General features: G+C 43.2%; 1 protein-coding gene across 9 annotated transcripts in view; it reads right to left on the bottom strand.

Moving 5' to 3' along the window:
* Positions 1 to 16,030, bottom strand: part of LOC102382468 (protein spire homolog 2-like) — a 32,652-nt gene that overhangs the window by 3,310 nt on the left and 13,312 nt on the right. For 6 of the 9 annotated variants that reach the window (XM_006020125.2, XM_006020128.2, XM_006020130.2 and 3 more), the window contains 9 exons: positions 14,546 to 14,713; positions 11,095 to 11,163; positions 10,379 to 10,508; positions 9,645 to 9,781; positions 8,631 to 8,706; positions 5,976 to 6,124; positions 4,081 to 4,212; positions 2,880 to 2,944; positions 1,531 to 1,558 (listed from right to left, as the gene is read on the bottom strand). In XM_006020125.2, coding sequence (XP_006020187.1) covers positions 1,531 to 1,558; positions 2,880 to 2,944; positions 4,081 to 4,212; positions 5,976 to 6,124; positions 8,631 to 8,706; positions 9,645 to 9,781; positions 10,379 to 10,508; positions 11,095 to 11,163; positions 14,546 to 14,713 — 954 coding nt within the window. Of the gene's footprint in view, positions 1 to 1,530; positions 1,559 to 2,023; positions 2,427 to 2,879; positions 2,945 to 4,080; positions 4,213 to 5,975; positions 6,125 to 8,630; positions 8,707 to 9,644; positions 9,782 to 10,378; positions 10,509 to 11,094; positions 11,164 to 14,545; positions 14,714 to 16,030 lie in introns of those variants that run through there. The other 3 variants (XR_003093197.1, XM_006020134.2, XM_006020129.2) reach the window with 3 other exon arrangements.

Raw genomic sequence — 16,030 nt, 5'->3', positions numbered from 1 at the left:
GGAGGTGCATGTAGCAGTGCATGGGACTCCCCCAGAGATACACGGGTGTGTGGGGGAAGAGTGTGGTTGTGAGTATGATGAGGTGTGTATGTGAGCCCCTGTGCATGCCCCCCTGAGCCAGTCAGCACCCATCTCTGCCCCACCGCAGCCCAGAACCTGTGTGCCCTGCAGTGTCTCCTCAACACTGCCAACAGCCCCAGCACTGCCCTGTGCCTGCTCTGCACTGCCTGGCTGTGGCACGTCTTGCTGCCCCTGGGCACACAGCAGTGCTGGGGCAGCTCTGTGGCTGGACTGCCTTTCTAGGCAGCTCAGTGGCAGTGGTTCCTTCCAGCTGCTGCTGGCCCCAGCCCCACAGTACCAGCGGCTACTAGCGTGCACAGCCCCGACCCAGCATGTCCTGCACCTGCTCTGGACTTGCCCATCTAGGCTCAGCAGAAGTGGTGGCAGCCAGGCAGAAACTGCTGTTCAGCACAGGGGAAAAGCAGCTCCTCCCCCTTGCCACTTCTGGGCGGTGCTCACTGCAGCCACCTGGAGCCCGCACCACGCCAAGCTGCCCTGCGTCTCCATTACCACCGTCTCTGAGCTGCTCACTGAGCAGAGACAGTGCAGAGCAGCCTCAGGGCAGCAGTGATGGAAGTTCAGGGCAGCCCGACATGGTGTGGGCTCCAGGTGGCTGCACCAAGAACTGCCTGGCAGCGACAAGGGGAAGGGGTGGCTTTTCCCCCAGGCTGAGCAACAGTTTCTGTCTGGCCACCATTGCTGCTGCTGCTCAGCCTGGACGGGCAAGTCTGGAGTAGTCACAGGGCACGCTGGGACTAGCTCACACAGCTGTAATCTGTGGGGCTGGGGCCAGCAGTGGCAGCAGCCAGAAGAAGCCACTGCCACCCGGGCTGCCTAGGAAGGCAGTCCAGCTGCAGAGCCGTCTCAGCCCCACTGCGTGCCCAGAGGATGGCAGGAAAGTCCATGGTGGGATCAAGGGACCCACCATGGGCTGGACAAAGCTGCTCTGTAGGCCAGAGCCCACAGGCCATATTTTGCCCATCCCTGATCAAGAGAATGGCTCTTTCATGTCTTTTTAAAGAAAGCTAGCATGTCTTTGTGAGAGTTTACTTAATGTATGACTGGCTTGTTACTACATCATTAAAAGGTGGACACTTCCATTGTTCAAAGGTTGGGAGGTTCATTGCAATAAATACTCTATCCAGTGACTACCCGGCACTTTACAAAAGGTGGGTGGGGTATCATCATCTCCATCGTAATGAGAAAAAGAATCCTGAAGCAATTTGTTCAAATTCACAGCAAATTAGTGGCTAACCCTAGGTCCTTTATCTACTGGACCATGAGGTCTCATGCTGTTTGGTCTATAGACAGATTCTGTTATTGTTTTGAAATCTTGTGAAAAAAGCTCATTCCATTTGCTTAGAGGCAGGGTGGAAAACAGTTTAAAGACTAATATAAAAACAGACACAGCAGGAGAAAGAAAATGTTTAATAGTGGATATGTCACAGGGGAGTCACACGAGAGATGTACCTTGATGCAGCAGTCACAGCAGATAACACTAAGAAAGAACCAAAACACACACATAGTGTTATTACCCAAATAAGGTTCAGGAGATTTATGTTACATGCAAAGACAGGAATGTTGTTTTTCTCCCCCTCTCCCCACCCCCAGAAAACTCAGAATAAAAACTCAGAAACGTTTTTTTTTTTTTAAATAACAAATCAAGCCTGAGATAAGCAAATTATAGAACTTTCCTGTTCGTTTACTGTTAGCAATCAATCAATCAGAGAGAGGTAGTTAGCTTTCTGTTTACAAATATACATCTTTATACTGGGTGCATGCAAAACTTCAGTCTGTAGACATGCTCACTGTTTGCCACAAATATGCAATATTCCTAATCCAGTATTTCTCTCTCATGACTAGCCAAACAAGTCACCAAGTGTTGACACCCGCAGATGACCCCAGTTTAAGTGGGCTGCATCTGCCCGAAACAAAATGCATCTTAAAAATGACCAAGACACACCTTATACACTTTGCAGGTCACAAGCCTATATTCATGATTCATCAGGCTGCAGATCCTAAACATTTGAAGCAAGATCAAGTGATGTTCTGTGCTGAGACCTTGAGGACAAGGATTTTTTGTGATATCTTACAGAGGACCAACTGTGTAGTTGAGAGACCTGATGGAAATGCTATCAAGTATCAAGCACCATTCATTAGGTCAGTTAATGATATTGTTCCAATTGGTACTGTCCCGATTCTCCCATATGTTGTTAGCATGCTATCTGTAGGGTGGCTCTTGTGTTGACAATTGGTTCCACTTTCTCCTTCTGTTGGATTGTACCATCAGGGTTTTTTGGTAGAAGGTGCGAGACTGTTGTGACTGGAAGAGGGGCACTGGAAGTCTGAAAGCCTGTTCAACCGCCCTTCCCAAATATGTAGTTAGTTCAATAAAAGATAAATCACACACAAAAAAATCCTCATCTTCCATACCCATACTGGACTATATCACAGCTACAACACTCCAACTCTACTTTAGAATCTGAGGAAGTTCAAATCCAGCCTTTGTGGCCAAGGCTGGTCTCCAGACTAGAGATGCTTATTGCTAAGAGGGAACAAGTATGCTACTTGTGTAGTACATTTGTTTGGTTATTGTTCATGAATTTCAGAAGTCAAGAAGTTTAGAGAGTATTTAAAAGATGAATTTTTCCTTCACCCATAACCATAACAGTTATAACAGTGCTTCACTCTGTTTGCAAACTTAAAAGGGCTAAACAGCCTGTTCTTATCAGATTGCTGCAATTGTTTGAAAGCTAAATTATTCATCAAAGTCTTTTGACCCTTCCTCTTCACCCCAAACCCTTTCATACCCAGCTTACCTGCTACAGAGATGACAGCTGTAAGGCCATTTAAAGAACATCTGCTTATGGCAACTGAAACAGACCTAGACAGAAGAATTATCCATGAATGCCAATGGAAAGATACTTTGGCAAGCTATGTATGTTGACAGTACAAAGCATTTTCCATGTAAGCCAGTCCTCTGACAGCTTTAGATCTACACAGAGAAACAGAGTTCAGATAAAGGATAGCAGAGGCACAGGAGTTATGATCTATAGGCAAGAAGTTTTTTCTATAAGATTTAAAAATTGAAGTGTTTACAATGCAGAGACTTGGGGAGGCTGATCCAGGCAGGAAGAGCTGTAATGAAGGCTCTTGACTGAACAAAGTGCAAAAGAATAAAAGGTAGCCAGTGAGGAGGACAGGGCAAGGCTAGCAGGAGAATGGAGACAATCTTTGAAGCATGGACTAGAACAATTCCAAGCCAATTAAGATAAGTCAGGGCAAACTTAAATGTGATCCTGAAGGGAATTATGAGCCCTACAGAAGATGCCGAGTCTCTTGAATTCAATGAAAGGACAGCACGAATACACAGATCAACATGAATACACAGCTAATGTGAAGTGATATTACACCACAGGCCTGAAACCTAGGGGACTAGAGCAGCGTTTCTCAACCTGTGGGTCATAACAATATATGTTAGGGTCATAAACAAAACTTTAAAAATGAATTCTCCTTTAAAGGAGAAAAAACCCATGAGAAACCATGGGTTTTCCCTTGCAGGCTAACAAAGTTTCAGCTTGCAAGGGGCTGGTTGCCTCCCTCCTCCCCACCCCAAACACTGTATCAGGAATGAGGGGCACTGGGCCAGGGCTGGCCATCACTGTTTACAAATGGGTTCTGGTACAGAGAGAAAAAAAAAAAAAAAAAAAAAAGGTTGAGAACCACTGGACTAGAGCATGGGGAAAACAAAGCTGCAGTAGTTAAGAAGAAAAAAAAATGTTAACAGTCAACAACTTCAGAAAAGATGGAAGGAAGGTAGGGGTGCATACAAACAGTGTTGGAGATGGACATGTGTGATACGAAAGAAGAGGATTCAAGGTCATGAATACCACAATTAGATTGTGGAAGGAAACTGTTACAGGAGGCTCCCCCACCCCAACCCAAAAGCATCATGCAGACATGGGTGCCTAGCAAGGACCTTTCAAAAAGGACAGTATGCTGAAGGAGAATGCTACATACCTTGGCTCTTGAAGATATACTGCAACCATATCTTTGGAAAGCAATCTCCATTTCAGATGCCATCATGGCATATCGGGTTCCAATCAGATCAGTAATAGTTGGCAATGGCCACTTTGTAGAATTCTCTCTCTCCTAGGCAAACAACTAAGAATTAACACATCAGCAAAAGTGCCAGGAGGCTATCAAGTTACTTTAAAACAGAACTGAACTTTACACCAAAGTGACGGAGACAACCCTGGAACGTTAACTGCCCCAACCATTTAATGCATCTCTCCTCAAATTCAGTTCTGCCAGGATTCTCTGCAAAAGATGAACCATGCTCCAAATTACCTTGTAAGAACTACCCTTTACAGCTTCATGCAACACCAACATCTCTATTCCCTGCCTCCCACCCTCCCCATTCCTATGCAAAGACCATCCTTTGGTTTGTCACAACCAGAGGCTTCTGGGCATTTGTAGATGATACTTTAAAGTGGCTTTAAAGTGGGTTAAATGCCTTTTGCACTGCTTTAAAGGTGCTGTTTGCACATTTGGCGGCGGCATAGTGCACCTTAAATGACTTTGGGATGCAACAAATGACTTTGGGGCAATGCAAAGTAAAACACCTCCAAGGAGTTTTAGTTTCCTACCCTACAGCCGCAGAGGGAAGCACTGGGCTCTATGCAGCTTAGGGGCTGTGCAGGCAGACTGGCCGCAGCCTGTGAAGGCAGGTTTCACAGAAGGGGTGGGGGAAAAAAAAAAAGCAGTGAGCCTGATCTTTTGGTTTTTTTCCTCCCCCCGGAGCCTGCCTGCATGAGCTGCACAGGGGCCCGGTGTTTTCCTCTGCAGCTGCGATGCCCCCCGGAGCTGGGTGCCTGTGGGCAGGTGCTGTGGAGGGAAGCACTGCAGGCCTAACTGCTAAGCTACTGTGTTACCAGTTACCAAAAAATCAATCATGATTCACTCTGGGACCAGCTCAATACACAGCAGCTAGCTAATGTAACAAGCTAACAAGCAAAGATTAACACCTACAAAACCACAAACTAAGGAGAGGAAAGAATCAATGCAGACAGTCAACTGCCCCAAGACAGAGACGGTCAGTTGCATGAGCACCCATGTCACGAGTTTTGCCTGTCAGCAGCTAGGGGTGAAAGGCTCCAGAACCCCCCTGCACACTACTCCTTAACAGCTGGCAGGCTTCATGACCACAGCAGAGGCTAGCAGGCCTGCAGTTTTCACCCCGCTGCGCCTTAACACACACAGGATCATCTATGTCACAAGTTTTGCCTGTTAGCAGCCAGAGGTGCAGGGCCCCAGAAGCCAGACTCTCCCTGAACTTATCTCCTTGAAACTTGGCAGACTGTGGCCTCAGCAGGGGTGACCACCCCTGCAGTTTTCACCCTGCTGTGATATAACACATACAAGTGACATGAGTTTTGCTTTCAAGAATTTGGGGTGCAGTTTCCCCCAAACCCCTGCACCCATCTTCTTCAATTTTGGCAGGCTTCATGCTCTCCACAGAGGCTACCAACTCTGCAAGTTTCATCCAAATCAGATAAAAAACAACAAAGTTATAGATATTTCATTGATTCCCCATTATGCCCTATGGCCGGATCTCTGAAGCGGCTCCGAAGCTTTAGCTGAATTGAAGCAGGAAACCTATTCGGAGCTCTGAATCGGATCGCTGGCATCTGAAGCTGAATCGAAAAGCTGCCTATTCACACAGGCCTAGTAAGTATAAAAGTCTGAATTATAGTTTGGGGAGCACCATTGCCCCTCCCCTGTTCTACTTCATAAGTCACTTTTTGTGTCATAAATCAAGCTGTAAGCCTCAGCACAACCAATAACCCATTTTATTCCTAGCTTGTGATAGCAAAGACTGGAACTGGTGCTGCAGGCCCATGTTGGGGACTTACATGCTCCTTGCTTTTCAGGGCACTCCCTATAGACATCGATCTCCTTTGGCAGGAAGGTTGCTGATGGTTTGGATTCAGAAAGCTATGTGTGTTGAGGTCACTTGGCACTGAAATTCCTGTGGGAGTAAACTTGCAGTCTGCAGAGAAACCTGGGTATAAGAAAAGGATTTTAAGGATTTTAAGTAAATGCAGACAGGATCTGGCAACTTCTCAGTATTCTCTAGATGAGGTTAAATGTTCAAAAACTGCAAGTTGATTTCTGAAGGCATGATTTCTAGAGAACCTTTGCTCCATTTGCCCCCTGTCAGCCCTGGTCACAACATTTCCCACACCCCAATATATTGAAAATACTGTAATTAGACTTGTATGCAAGCAGCAGTGGTGTTTTGCTTATAAGCAAGATCCTACTTTAAAAATCAAATGATGCACTTCTTTCTGTTCACTCAAACATTCTAAAGTCTCCCTTGTGTTCTGAAACTGGAAACCTAGGAGGATTTTTAGTACTGGAAGTTCAGTTTGTGTAAAAGTTGTACAGCCAATGCAATGGTTGGAGGGGGTGCGAATGGCTTTCAAAGGACACTCTCTAACTTTGTGTATGTGGAGAAGATACTCATGTCAAGTGGCGTTAGCAGACTAATGGTCTCAAAAAAGTAGGGAAGCAAACAGGGTGGATTTGATTTAAAATCAAACCAATTTAAATCATGATTTAAATCACTGGTCAGGAAGCCTCAATTTAAATCACTGTTTTCTACAGAAAGTGCATTCTTGTTGGTTGATATAACCTTAATACATATTATTCACAACTCAAAAATAGATGTACATTTCATTTTTAAAAGGTACACCCTATACATTTTAAAGCGATGATTTATTTTGATTTTTTTCAGATTAATTTTGCAGCTACAGGAGAAAACGGAATTATGACATTTAAATTGTTTTATTTAAACTAAAATAATAAGCTTATGTATTTTGGATATTTTTCTTCAACAAACATGTATAATTATTTTATTTTAACAAAACAAGCATATGCATTTTGTAAGCTTTAACTATTTTAATTATGTGAAATGTGTTTTTAACAAAAATTAAATGGATTATTTCAGACAGATCAATATGAGAAATTTAAAATACTGGGTTATGCAGCAAGCTCACTCTTTACCTTCCTCTTCCTGTTTATTCATGAACTGGAGAAGAAAGACAAGCTTTCCTCCTTTTTCAGTTCTTAAACGATTTCTCAAATTTAGAATGAATTAGCCCAAAGGAAGAAAATATTATGTTGCTACCTGCAGAAGAAGCTACTGCTGTTAAAGGGTGGATTATTACTTTGATAGTCTCTGATGGATTAAGGTGCTTAATTGACTTCCATCAGTTCAGTTAAAACCTCATCAGCAAACATTTCTTGAATGGTTCACCCTTAGCCCTGAAATTTATTGTAACTGGTATTATAAAGGGATGATTGCTGGATGCCCATGTCATAGCCAACTCCTCTTCTTTCAACAGTTAGGGATTGACCCTGGTACCAAGTATTGAGACTAATGCCAAGGAAGTGAGCTGGAGATAGTGCTTGCTCCATTTTGTTTTTTTAGTGCCTGTAATTTAACTCCATCATTATATTTCTTTTTTCTGAGGTCTCACTCATTTCCTTCCAAATTTCAACAGCATCAGCAGTAAAACAGCCATATCTCTGAGCTTTGTTCAAGGCTATAGAAAGAGGCTTCAGGATAGTCAGCACACATTCTACATTTCTCAATGTTGAGAGCATTGGCTATGACAGTTCCATCTATTTAGTCATGGTTTTATTCACAAATTGTCATCAGATTAGGCCAGTTCTCAATATAAATCACTCAAAACAGTCCACTACTGAGTTCCATTGCATGTCTTGTGGGAGAGTTAGTTTGGCTCCTCCTGGTTTTTTGTTTTTTTTTTCAGAGCAGCTGCTGCAAAGTGGTTGTTATGGAAGTTATTTTGCAATTTCAACAACATTAGCCTTTATTTCTGGAGCACTGAAGTCTTTGGCTAAAAGGTGCATCAAATGAGTGCTGTAGCCATATGTTATTAGCTTGGGGCTTTCTTCTAGATTTCTTCTCATCTTTGATATATTTGCAGCATTGTCTGTGACAAAGCTGTATACTAGAGATTTGAATCCCTCCCCCAACAGTTTGTTATAGCTTTTACTGCTACTTCTTGCAAGTACTCTGCTGTGTGTGGATTTCCTGATGTTTCAGTTGTTTCTGTAGACAGTCCTTTCTTCTGTTGTCCACAATGATCCAGTAATATGTGCTTGTGTGACATTGCTCCACCCAGCAAGACAGGTTAACAATTTTTTCCCCTCGAGACTTTTTGCACACTGTTCAATTTCTCCCTCATACACTTTATCCAGCAATATTGTCTCAAATAGTATATTTGGAAGTTATAATCCCTATTCCATGATATCTTTGAGCTTTAACATAGCTTAAATCATCTTTATTTAGGGTTTTTTGTTTTTTTTTTAAAGCATCTTAAAAAAAATGCAATTCATTAAAAAGAAAAAAAAATCTGATTTTTTTTTTTTTTTTTTTAAATAGTTGATTTTTATCCACCCTGGAAACAGAGGATGGTCATGGGAAAGTAGATACCCACTAACCCCAGCACTCAGATCGCAGTGACAAAGGAGACACTGACCTCTGCTGTTGCAATTCTGTGACGATGACCTTTCTGAGGTCACTCTCTGGGCATTTTCCAATGGCCAACCTCCTTCCTGTGGACAATAAATGAAATTTTTTTTATACCTAGCACAGAAATGTGTCCCCAGGCATGCCTTACTTGGTTAAATTACCTTGGCATAATCCAGATTTGAAGAGATTAGCATGTGTACTAAGACCTGCTAAGGAATGAGACAACTCGGGCTCTTATGAAGTAACTGAGAAAATGTCATTCCAGCACTAACAATTCTAACAGTCTCCCCTATGATTTCTTAAATTCTTAGTGAACCAAAAAGAGCTCTACCAACTCTACACTGGAGCTCTGCAAACACTTATTAGTATTTCAAGCACAGATGCCTACAGAAAATTTTCCAGTTTGCAGGCCAGAGTACGTGCCAGAAGCGATTACACATTAAAGCTTTATTTTTGTTCCAGGTGGTTACTGACTAAATACAGCTTGAATTTTACATGTCAAATGTTTAAACCAATTGTGATAAATCCAATGAGTTTAGAAAAAGTAATTTAAAATGTGTTGAAAATAAAGTGCTTGCTTAGATGCTCCGCAGGCAGAAGAAACTAACTTAATTGGTTTAGTTAGTTACTTAAAGAAAATTATTCAGTCCGTTTTACTATAAACTCCATGTGATAGGAAATGCAAACACTTCTAGAATGGAGAATAGTGACCAAGTGAAAGGAAGAGAACAGAAGAAAGATTTTCCAATTTTGGCCAAGGAAGCCCCTACTCATGCAAGAGAGTCTATGAGATCTCTGCTTAAAAAGCAGGAAGGACTACAGTTCAGCTACCCTATAAAAGTGATGTCAAGCACGGCTTGGAATTCTGTAGCCAAGAGGACTCCAATGAACTAAATTCCTTCATCTGGGAAGGAAGAAAGGCCTCAAGATTTGAACCTGAAGTTTCAGGGTGCATGCACCTGCAGTGTGATGCCTGAATCACTTCACCCTCTCTAAATTGTGGTTTCATTTCAAGACTTACCTGAAATTCTTGGCCCAGCAGGTCAGAACCCAGCAGCCAGTTTTCAGCTTTGTGAGCATGAAGTCCTGTACTGGCATTTTGAACAGATAAACCACTGTCACAAGGAGAATTAAAGATGTTTAGTGTCACAGAAGCATCTGTAAAAAACAAAACAAGACACGGAAACAAGTTTCAGTGCAAGAAAGCTGGACTGTTTGGCAAGCAGAGTGGGGGAGGTAGGAAAAGTGTGTGTTCAGGCCCAACCCAGACCAGCAGAAGTTGAAGGACATGTGCAATATTGGCAGTCAGCTGCTCTTCCTCCTCCTCATTAGCTAGGACTCATCCAATAGCCTTAACCATTCTCTGGTTCCTTAACTCTAGCCACAAGATGCATTGCCTCCCACCCCACAAAAGACTCCCTGCATCTCTACAGTTTAGTCATCATGAGAGCACTCTGGTGCAGCACAGATACCATTCATGGGCAATAGCTTATCTGCTGCCTGCAGTCGCAGAATATGCATGTTCTGACTTTCCTCCTAAAAGATGTGGTACCCCAACCAAATCAGCTGGCCTTAGCACGTAACATGAGCTAAAGGCATCTGCACAGTGGCATGCTGGTGCACCTGACAATGGAGCCAAAGCCACTCATTCATGTCCTTTACTTCATCCACCTCAAACCCTGAACTCATACACCACAACTGATGCTGGTTTGTTAGGAGTCAAGCTGCTTTGTAGACCTAGTGCCCATGTAGTACCTTTGGGCCTACTTCCATTTCTTGCTGTGGGAGATGGCCGAAGCTGGTGTGGCTGTTTTATTTCCATCATGAGCAGCTCATGCTGACTAGGTTCCTGCGGGAAACGGTCCTTCAGTTTTCTCTCTACCACCTGCAATGCAAGGAACAGGGCTAAGAAAAGCAATTAAAGTGAGGAATCCAGGAGCTCCAAACAAGCCTCCTTCTGCCAAGTCAAGTACATTACTATATATCCTTCACACCCAGGCAGAACCCCTGTCCTCCAAGAATTCTTAGTACATACCACCTCTGCATTTCACATACCAATTCCAGTACAACACTGGGAAATCAATCAATCAGAGCTCACCTGACCAATGAGGATCCTTCCTGTGGACAACTTGCCTTTGCAACACAAGTTGGCAGCTCTAAGAAGAGCTCAACAAGGTTGTACAGAAACATTTTAGGAGCCTTTTGAGTCACAACAGGAGGATTATTGCAGTCTTCTCTTCTTTCCCTTCTCCCACAATCATTTTTACTATTTTAAGTAGCTTTCTTTCTGCCATGTAACAGGGGCTTTTGGGGCTAGCCACTATTTTATTTTGGCTTAGAGAAGAAAAGTGCCATTCTATCCATTCCCAAGTTGAAATGGTAGTTAAGTTGGTGGTGCTTTAACCAGTTTGGTTGATTTAGAAATCCTTCTGCTTATTCCTTATCTTTATTTGTGATCCTAAGTCACTTACTGGCTTTAAAGGTGGCTTTAGAGGGATTATGTTTTCTTCAGAGCTCCTGATCTTTTGCTCACTGTTGATCTGAAAGGGCAAGGAAGGAGATTTAAGTGATGAAAGCTCATTTTCTTCTCACTTGGCTTCTTATCCCCAGAAATAAATGAGATTGGGAAACAGTTCCAATCCCATGCCAAATACCATACAGGCCACTCATGGCTTTTTTAGATAGTGTTTAGCTCAAGGGGTGAGATTAAACAAGGAGTTTTGTTTTTTTAAAGAGGAGGAAGATCAAAGGTGTTAAAAGAAATTTGATGAGGCTTATTCATAAATCTTAAGTCTCCACAGGGTCTTTTCAGGGGTTCCCAGAAGCAACCCAGAAGGCTTTCTGTCTGCAGGCAGTTTTATGAAGTGACATGTATCCTGACACCATTGTTGCATTACAGTCCAAAGGGATGCTGCAAACCAGAGCTCAGCACATTTTCCACGCCCAATAAGCTAAGAATGGCTCCACTTACAGCTCAGTCAAAAGAAACTCCTGAACAGATGAACTACAAATGAAACAGCTGGTGAGCACAGCACTAACTCAGTTCAGGGTTTTGTCAAGTGTTCACATTGGAGAATGCCAAGATACGGATCTTCTCGCATGGACACTTCCTCTACTAACTTCAATGCAAACACCCCAGTGTGGACATGAGAAGAGGATATCAGAAATAAGATAAAACCCAAATTTTTAATGCAGTGGGTTTTATGTTTCCATATTATTCACCTGTCCTTGCAGGTAGGACTACTGAGTACTAGGATGCCGAGGCAGTGAGGAAGGACACCATGTATATCCCTAAATAACTCAGTCTGACAATGACCCTCCTCTGTTGGTTATACCTTCAGTTTGCCAACCTGACCACAGTGGGATAGAGACAGATGTGGACAGCCTTGCAAATTCAGAGTGGCATATCTGAATTGAATAGATCAAAGCAGCCTCCAGATACCAGGAGTGAATGGAGGATAGAGCAGTAGCTAACAGGAGGTATCAATGCTTAGTGCCTACTTTTGTCACAGTGAAATATTTCTGGACTGAATTCTGCTGATTGCAAGTAGCCCACAGGCAATGGCTGGAGAACCCTGGGTCAGTTCATTCAGTCACTATAGATTATAGCTTTCTCCTGTACGGTGGACCTGTATTTTAGTGCATCATCATCCCTAACTGTTGCACATCAAGACCCATCACCTACCAATTACTAGTCCCCACAATGCATAGTCCACAACATTGCTTCTCAACATTTTTGATCCCATGCCCCACCCAACAACTGCAAAAAGATCCTTGTGACCTCTGGAACCAGAAGCAGAGGAGCAAGGCAGCTAGCTCAGCATTCAGCTTTAAGCAGGAAGCAGTATGGCTACTTTAGGCTGGGTGCAGTCCTTCACTAATTAGTTCTGCCTCAGCACATGATAATTAGTCTGCCTGCAATATCACTTTAAGATGGCTGAACTGCTTCTTGTTTGGGAGGCACAAGAGTAGCAAGGCATCTCAGAGTGATCCTGCCTGCCTCAGTGGAAATATTTATCAGCTGACACTTCAGACTCTAACACCCCTGAAAGCATCTCACCCTGCCCCCAACACCCACCCTTTCAGATCACTTTGAGCACCTCTGTGGCCCACTGTTGAGAACCAGTGTTTTCAAAGTACTTTCTTTGGTTCCCACATCACTGTGCCATCTGATCACTTCAAGCTGTGCATGAAGGGCTGGCTGGATTCAGGCTCCTTCTCCAGATTACAACTTTCCAGGCTAAACAGTAGAACTCTGTTATAGTCCAGAATAAGACCCAGTGTTTAAAGGGGAGAGACTAGAAGGAACTTGGAGTAAGGGTCTTCATGTCTGGCTCAGTCAGGGATGTTAATCTCTTTCATTTTATGAGCAAATAAGGGGCAGAAAAGCTGATGTTTTAAATATGGTACACCACACTAAAAAGAGTGAAAAGCCTTCTTCTTTATTGCAAACAAACTTGCTTCTTATCTTTTGCCAAAAAGATGGAGAGTCTGCTTTCAGTGCCCCCTGCAATGCCATACCACCTCATTCCAGCCTTTAAAACCTACCATCATTGCTAACTAACTCTGCGGAATGCAAGTGGCACTGCAGACCAAAGGAACTCAGTCATCTTTGCCAACAATGAGCAGCCTTGGAAGCCACTAAGGACTGAATCAGCACAACAGGAGTCTCTGGGAGTTTATTCCACTCTCCTCAGTTTTCCCAAATTCCCATTCAGGGAGTGCTGTGTGGTGTTTGCTGCTTGAGACAGACAAAGACCAAGTGCTTTTACTGATCCAAAGGGAAACATACTTTATATGCACAACTACCATTGGCAGCATCCTCGTTTTCTCAAAAGAGATCAGATGCATAAAGAGCCTGTTGGCGCACAGGCTTGTGTTTGAGATGAAAGGAAAAAGTGGGCAAAAGATAGTTTCATCAAGCAGCTTTGCATGGAGTAACTTAGAATGCTTTCAGGAGCATCGAGTTTAAGTTCTTGACACTGAAATGAGTGAGTGAGTGAGTGAGTGAGGTGGTCATACACTAAGTTCCAGCTCAAGGTGAGCTCTAGCCCATACTCAGAGCCTAGAAGATCCTGAAGAAAATTACAGGATGTAGATTTGGTTTAAATTAAAATTTGGCAGTTACAAGCTACCTAGAGGAGAAGACTCCAAACTTGACTCCCTGACTACTGCCCAGGGGTGGATCCAAGAGGTGCAGTGGAGCAGTTGCACTCCTCTTTGATCCCTGCTCCACCCAAAGTTTAAAACCAAATGCCTGGCAGCAGCAGTAGCATTTCTATTCAGGTAGCAGTGACTTAATGGCTCAGCATAATCTCCCCGATTCCATCTAAACTCTTCATTCCACAGGTGTTAATACTCTCTCCCCTTTCAATGATCCACTAATCTAGCTATCCTTTCTGCTGCAATTCTGCTGTTAGCTACTTCTGATAACGTAGCTCCTATTTCACAGCCCTGCATACTGGTTTTAACTCCAGCTAAAAACATCAATTCAGGTGTGGAAACATTAACTCAGGTGAGCATTAACTCAGGTGCAGAATTAACTTTCAGTGAAGTACTGGATGCACTGTCAAGATGCTCAAGAAAGTGAGATTGTTCTATGAATCTGAAAGATTCATACATTTAATTTTGATGGCTAAAGAACTAATGGAATGACATCCATGTCTAGTTGGTTGTGATTTTTTTTTTAAATACATAATATGTGATGTAGGAAACTAATGCATATTCCAATAACTTTATTGCTTTTTCCTTTGATCTTAAAACTGAATAATATAGCCTTGGACCCTTAGTACATTCGTAAAGCTTCTAGTTTCCTTTTAGCTGGAGAAAAAAAAAATGTATGGTGTTATATGTGATGGTATACCACATCATCTCAATCCCTCTTTTCAAAATCATAGCTCTACCTATACTACTGCAGCTCACCTTCACCTTCTGGAGAGTATGCCTTTTGTGTCGGATGTCATCTGCCAGCATCTCAAAGGGGGAGCGGGCAGACTCTTTTCGAGGACTGTTATGCTGTGGCTGTTCTGTGGCCTTGCGCAGCTTCACTCCCTTCTGCAGTTCACGGACAACATCGTGCCACAAGGCAGCCTGCAATAGGGCAGCACAGGTTGATTAAGCACCATGCCAGGATGTCTGAGGGGCATTTTCCTTGCATTCAAAAAGGGAGGTGCTCAACAAGCAACTCAAGGAATTTATAGCTGCAGAAACACCTGCTTGGGATCCTCAGTCATGTTTCATTTCTACCACTCATAGAAGTGAAAAGCTGCCTAATGGTTAAGACCAGGTAGGACCAGGAAATGAACTCCTGGGTTCACTTCCCAGTCCTGTCATTAACTTAATGCATGCTTCCATTTAGAAAGTAGCCTCTGCCTCAGTTAGCCTCTGTGAAGGAATGGATAAGATATTTAGTCACTCCATGGCTGCTCCAGGGCATGCTATTTTGCAGAGCACTAAGGCCCTTGATGAAATTCTATACTAGCTATTGAAATAATTAAAGTTGGCCTGGAGTATAAAGTCCAAAATCCCTACCCTCATAGTGCTGAATTCCTTATATAACTGGGGTATGAAGTTGACTTACAAGGCCAAATTAGTCATCTGGACTTAACTACAGCATCCAGTTGGGCAACCACGATACGTGCTCATCCCATTTTGTATGCCTAGCTGCCTTCACATGGATGCTGAGGTATACAAGATAACCCAGTCAACCTGAAAAACTCAACTTGGATCTGCATATTTGGGTAATGTGATTAAAGAGAAGTATCAAGCCAAGATCATATCTGGATCTTTGAGGTGAAGGGAACAGGTTGCTTGTTTGCTTTTCACTATACCGATTCAGAAATACCTCCCTTGAAGTTTTTTGCCTACTTTCCCCTCCATTCCAAAGTGTTTGGTCTTGATACCCTCAACTGCAAAACCTTTAGAAAAATTCTTGAAGAATGACATCTCAGCTGCAGACAAAACCCTCAAATGGCAGAGATGAGAAGAATATTTAGTTGTATATTTAAACATTCAAAGTCCTTTACTAATCCCATTCACTGCTACAGGCTTGGAACCAACTGGCCAAGTAGCAGCTCTACAGAAGAGGACTTGGTGGTTACAGTGGAAAATAAGTTGAATGAGTCAATGTGCCCTTGTTGCCAAAGAGGCAAACAGATACTGGGCTGCATTAGTAGGGGTGTTGCTATGAGATCAAGGGAAGTGATTATTCCCCTCTATTCTGCATCGGTGAGGACACGTCTGGAGTATGGTGTCCCGTTTTGGGCTCCTCAGAAAGGATGTAGACAAGTTGTAGAGAATCCAGAGGAGGGCAATGAAAGTGGTTAGCGGGCTGGGGCCCATGACTTCTGAGGAGAGGCTGAGGAAACAGAGCTTATTTGGTCAGAAGAGAAGACAACAGCGGGGGGG

The sequence above is a fragment of the Alligator sinensis genome, unplaced genomic scaffold (genome assembly GCF_000455745.1).
Source record: "Alligator sinensis unplaced genomic scaffold, ASM45574v1 scaffold343_1, whole genome shotgun sequence".
NCBI lineage: Eukaryota > Metazoa > Chordata > Crocodylia > Alligatoridae > Alligator > Alligator sinensis.
Note: the sequence above shows the minus strand (reverse complement) of the source record. Positions and strands in the feature narration are given on the sequence as shown.